Here is a 6,000-nt window from a genome sequence, read left to right on the forward strand (position 1 = left end):
TAAATCCACCGTACGTAAGAAGACCAGTTGTCTTGGATGTAGGCACCCCTCATGCTTCTGAGTAGTCAGTAACTTGGGAACCAAGTATCTTTAGGAAATCTGGCCATTTTGGTCAGTCTGGAACTGTCATGCAGCAAAACTGGTCCCAGAAGAGTCCCTGAGCCTCCCGGGAGCCCAGGAAATGCTGATGCCCCTTCACGCTCCTCATGCTGCAGCCACAGATCAAGGGGACAATGTGGCAGGGGCTTGGGCCTGAGTCTTATCTTTCTTCGGCTGTGCAAACGTTGGCAAGAGGCCCTGGTTTCCTGTCTGTCAAATGGGCACGTGCGTTGCTGGAGCTAATGTGTGTCAGTGAAGTAGGGGACCCCTTTCACAGCTGCTCTCTCCGGCGGGTGCTCCACTCCTGCCAATGATCTTGCAATGGTGGGAACAGAGTCCCTTTTGCGGGTCCTAAGCGGTGGGGAGCAGGGCAGGCGTGGGCTCCAGGGCAGAGGCGTGAAGGCTGTGTGTCAGCAGGGCTAGAATCCAAGGCTCGCCGTGTGCTACGGGACCCTGAATCTGATGCCACCGGCTTCCGGGTTACCTTCTCCCCGGGAAGCCTGGGGGTGGTGTTAGCGGCATCCCAGTCCCACCACTGCTGACTGGCGTTGAAACCTCAGGCTCACAACCTCAGCGTGTCCTTCTGAGAAATGGGGCGAAGACTCCGATTTCACAGACAGGAATGTGTCCGTCTGGCCATACCCAGGAAGGGGCATGAGGCTTGGGGGCTAGTAGATGGCTGTAAGGACCGCTCGCTTCTGACCTCCCAGGCACTAATGACGGTCCCTGTCGGGGGAGTCTCTCTGTGGACCAGGCCATGACAAGGCCCCGAGGGAGACAGCATCACCCCCACGTTAGCAGAGAGGACCTGAGGCTCAGAGAGGGAATGTGGCAGACACCTAGCCACACAGCGGTGGGACTGGGATTCAAGCCCCAGTCTGTGTGTCTCCAGAGTGACTGTGTTATGTCACTGTCTCCTGTCCTCCTCAGGAGGGGCATGCAGACAGTGTCTGCCTTGTTTCCTGCTGGATCCCCAGGGCTAGCACCGCACCTGGCACATGGAAGGGACTCAGTAAAGGCTCATTAACTGAATGAATGGGAGCAGGAGCAAAGGTGAGAACCTACCCTCCAGCCCCAGCTCCTCCCAGCAACCCAAAGCTGGGTGTCTCTGGGGCTCCAGGGCGGAGGCCCAGACCCAGTCAGTCACAGCTTGGCCTTGGCTGCCTGGGCCTGTCCTTCTGGGAGGACTTTCTCAGCTCCCGAGGGAGGCCTCGCTGTTAATCCCAGAGGGTGAGGTGGGTGAGCTCACTCTTAACCTGGCGCGGGGCCCTGGCTGGGTCTGCGTGTTGTGCTGAGGCGGGCGGGCCGGTTAAGGAGTTCAGTGTTGGGGCGTGCTCTCTCGGCCCAAGGTTTGCCCTCCACCCCCCTCATTTCCAGCTTTTCTCATGTCTACTGAATCAGAAATTCATCATTAGCCCATCTTCATAACCCAGCTGTGCCCCTTCCTGGCTGTGTGACCTTGGGCTGGTCACCTCTCCTTTCTGAGAGTCAGGCTCTGTAAAAGGAGAATAATGAAAATATTCATCAACATACAGTAGTAGGTCTCAGAATGGAACCGTTGGTCACCGGGCAGCAGTAAGTTAGCAGTCCTCCAAATGACTGTTCCATTCCTTCCCTGCCTCTGAACTCCCCAGTTCTTGCTTTATTCATATCTTATTCATACTAAGGTGTGAATGGTTGTCAAACTACCTTCCCCCCTCAAGGGTGTCTAACCCTGACATCACTATGACCTATGGTGTTTCTGGTGCTGTGTGACTGAGTAAGAAGGAAACTGAGGGAATTTCACTAAGGGGGCAAGGGGAGGAATAGATTCCCTTACCCTCATCCCCCAAAGTCCCTTCATTCTGCAGCTGGGGATGGGTAAAGGGCACTGGTCTGGTTGGAGGAATCCAGACTTTTATTCTTTACTGCTGTGAGCAGTTCGACACCTTATTTAAGGAAGTTTCCAGCACCCAGTAGACCCTTAGCAACTGTTTCTGGAAGGTGACCAATCAGCGGTGGTCTGGACCTGGACTGTCTCCCCCGCCACCCTTTCATGGCATCTGATGCACTCCTACACATGCTTCAGCATCCAGTTTAGATACCTCTCCTCCAGGAAGCCTTCCCAACTTTGTTCAGGTCCAGTTAATCTTTTGGGAACTCGAGCTCATCAGAGATGAGCAAACCCCAAGTTTACCCTGCCTGAGGCTCCTGTCTCCCAAGGGTGTAAAATCATGGCCCAGGGGGAGACCTTTTCTTGGCTGAGGTCTCACCACCAAATCAGAGACCACAGCGGGTGCAGGGGGATTCTAACCTTCTTACCGGCCATCTCTGGATCCCTTCAGAATGCCTTTAGGCACGCAAAGAGGGCACAGCCCCCGCCTCTCTTCTCCTGCCTCTCCGACTGCACCCCCCTGCCCCGGGGGCCTCCCGCAGAGCTGAGCATGCAGCTAACGTGCTCTCTTCCTTCTTTCTCCGCAGCCCACGACCTCCCCGCGAACAAGGCCTCAGCAGCCCAGCCCGGCAGCCACTTGCAGTGCCTGTCTGTCCACTGCACAGACGACGTGGGCGACGCCAAGGCCCGAGCCTCCGTGCCCACCTGGCGGTCCCTGCACTCCGACATTTCCAACAGATTCGGGACATTCGTGGCCGCCCTAACTTGAGATGACAAGAATGCCCCGCCCCCACCAGGCCCTTCCCTCCCGCCTCTCTCTCCCTGCTCCCCTCACCCTGCTCCCTACCCAACAACCCTGATCATTTTGAAAGGGCCACTATTGCTGAGTTGGATGAATTATTTTCTAGGTTGGTACCTGCTTAGTGGCATATGGACTGGAAGGGGTTAATTTAAAGGGGGAAAAAAAAACCTCAAAAAAAAATTTTTTTTAAAAGAGAAACTCTGTCTGCCACAGTATGTTACCAGTGTTAACCCTTCAGCAGTTAGCAAACTTTTGCTTCAGCCTTTTCCCTGCTAGATAATTCCCGTTTTTCTGTCATCTTGGCATACGGTTTTTAGATGACCTCCTTCTTTGTTTTATCCCCATGCTGCTGTATGTCCAAGTATTGTTATTTCATAATGAGATGAGAGTTGCTTTCCTTTTTTATTCTCTTTTATTCTTGTTCCCCCCACCCGCACCCTTGCTTTTTTTTTTTTTTCCTTTTTGCTTTGTTCACTGCTTATTAAAATGGAAATCCTGGAGAAGAGTAGTTCTGGAATATTGCCTGGTGAAAGTCCCATTGTCATCACGACATTATATATTGACATTCAACTATCATCGGTCAGGCCGGAGCCAAACGAGGAACGCCCCACCCCGTCCCCCTTAGGTATTGCGCCTGGGATTTTGTTTTGTCTGTTCCCCGAGAAAATAGAGAGGTTTTCTTTCCTGCAGACCACGCTCAGCCTTGAGCTCCGTTCTTCTCACTCCTGCGGGAAGCGGTGCCTCTGCGATGGAGGTGATGGCGTGGCCAGCCCGCTCCATGGGAAGCAGTCAGAGCGTTTGACAGTGGTGCTTCCGCTCCTTTTCCGGGCCTCTCCGCAGACGCCTGGGCTCCGAGTGTTCACGCTGTGCCGAGCGTGGTCTGCTTGGGGCATGGAGGCCGCCCAGCTCACAGTCTCTAAGGATTGGGGGCTCCAGGCTCCAGCCCTGCTGCAACCAGGCCCCTGGGTCTTGGGTGCTGGAGCTGGGGGCAGATCAGTTCTTAGCCTTTGGCCTTTCCTGACAGCTGTTCCCAGCTGGGCATCGCTGGGGACGGAGAGGGGGAGCCTGGGTGCATCTCCCCCACCTCTCCTGGTTGGTCCTCACACCTGTCTATTTTACCACCTCCAACCTGGGCAACCACCCATCCCCGGAAGGGATGAGGGGGCCCCAGGCTCAGCTTGCTGAGCCCCCCTCTCCAAGCCTGGGAATATGTCTTTGCCAGGTTTTGCAGACTGCTGAGGGCCAGAGCGAGGAGGAAGGGAATTAACTCATGACTTTGATACCTGGGCCTTGTTTTTTGAATCCTGGAATTTTTTCCCCCTTTTGGTTTAATCTCATGCTATTGCAAAATTAGAGTCACATCACATGTGTCTCATGAAGAAATAGCCTCTCCTTTGAGAAGCGAGGAGGGGCGGCTGGGCCAGCAGGGCTCCTGGACCCGAGCAAGGCCCGTCACCTGGTCCTCCTGGAGCCAAGGTCACCAGAGGCCCAAGCTTGACAGGAGCAGGCACCTTTGGGTGCTGCTGATGCCTACAAAAGGCTTGAATGACTTATGGGGGAACGGGTGGGGAGTCACTGAGATTCCAGGCTGGGTCAGACAGGAAGTAACTGATACCACTTCACCCAAATTGGCGACCCATATTTAATTTGTTTTTGTTCACGACCGTGTCTTACTACACTATAAATTCCCCATTTTGAGCCTCACCCCACCCCTTCCCCCCGGGTCCCCAGAGTTTGCAGACCTGGCTTTTTTTAGCAAGTGACCTGCAGACTTTGGGCTCACCATGCAAGGTCCCCATTGTTTGTTTCAAAGAGCTTTTCAGCCAAGGGAGAAGAGCGTCCAGAAAAACCTGGCTCTTTCCACAGTGCCCTCCCCCCCTTCTTTCCTTCTGCTGGCTCTTTCGGCTCGGGTCGGAGTCTGGACAGTCCCAGGTTCTTGCACGGACAGTCTGACCGGGGGCTGACCCCCTGGCCGCCGAGGGCAGGCCGAAGCAGGCGGCGTGAATTTATCAGAAGAAGGTGTGAGCTGATTTGTTTCCTGAGTTCTGCCACCAAAGGAGAGAAGAGGGGAGAGATGTCCCCGCCCCCCACCCCCCCGCCACGGCGGCAGGAGAATCAGCCAGTCTGAGCAAAACGCCGTGCCCCCTCTGACTCCGAAATGTACAGCTGTTTTGAGAGCTTCATCATTTTATTTTTTTAAAAAAACAGGAATGATTTCTCCTTAATTGCTTAAGGCCGGGGAGCCAAGCGTCTTGACTTCCGTCTCCCACTTGCTCCGCGTCGAGTCCGTCAGCACTTGGCCATCGGCTCGTGGTCGTCGCAACCTCGGAAACCCCTGAAGTCTTAAACTTTCTCGCTCCCCACGACCCCAGAATGGAACAGCTTTAAAAATAGCCTTAAGCAAAAAGGATGTTATTTCATTAAATTTGGTTTAATAGAAGGAATAAAAGCAAATTAAAAACACACCCAGCCCATGAGACTCCGAACACTGGTAATTGGTACTGCATAGCAAACTCTTCGGGAAAGAAAATGGAAACGTTGTTGCACATGTAAAATATGAGAACTTAACTCTGCTGTGTGTTAGGCAATCCTGTAATCTTTTTTGACTCTTAAAAGAAATTCATTTCTGAAATGCTTGGTTGGAAGACTGTGACAATAGCTCATGAAATTGAGTGTTATTTTTTTCTTTCTTTTTTAAAAAAATATGTAAAGTGCAGTCTTCTGTATTCATGCATATTGTATATACCTGTATATGTTTTCCTGAGCAGCTAAATAACAATAAATATGACGTTAATGGTGACTGTGGCACATTTGTGGGTGGGGCTGGCTTCATTGTTTTTCCCCACCTCTCCCCTTTTCCTATGGGCCTCTTCAGATTCCATGGGGGATGGGAGTGTAGGAGTCTGGATGCTGTAGTGTGTGTGCATGAGTGTGCGCATGTGTGTGCATGGGTGATTTGATGTGAGTCTAAGCTGGGTCATCTCAGAACTTCTCTGTTCAGCACTACTGACATTTGGCTGGATAATTCTCTGGTGTGGACTGTCCCATGCACTGTAGGATGTTGAGCAGCATCTGAGGCCTGAGGACACCAGTGGCACCTCTTCCCCTCTTGTGCCAACCCAGATATTGCGCGGTGTGCCCTGGGAGGCATCTGAGAACGACTGGCATCTGATCAATGCCAGAGGGAAGGAGTGAGGAGAGACCCAGGTGGCTGTGTTGTGTGATG

General features: G+C 53.0%; 1 protein-coding gene across 1 annotated transcript in view; it reads left to right on the top strand.

Annotated features, from left to right (window-relative positions):
- MN1 (MN1 proto-oncogene, transcriptional regulator) overlaps window positions 1–5,567 on the top strand; it is a 46,874-nt gene extending 41,307 nt beyond the window's left edge. The window contains exon 2 of the mRNA XM_045826850.1: window positions 2,560–5,567. Within this exon, the coding sequence (XP_045682806.1) occupies window positions 2,560–2,741 (182 nt within the window). The 3' untranslated portion in view covers window positions 2,742–5,567. The remainder of the gene's footprint in view (window positions 1–2,559) is intronic.
- Window positions 5,568–6,000: the final 433 nt, after the last annotated feature.

This window comes from Phyllostomus hastatus, unplaced genomic scaffold, assembly GCF_019186645.2.
Source record: "Phyllostomus hastatus isolate PE091 unplaced genomic scaffold, TTU_PhHast_1.1 phas_scaffold_760, whole genome shotgun sequence".
NCBI classification, from domain to species: Eukaryota; Metazoa; Chordata; class Mammalia; order Chiroptera; family Phyllostomidae; genus Phyllostomus; species Phyllostomus hastatus.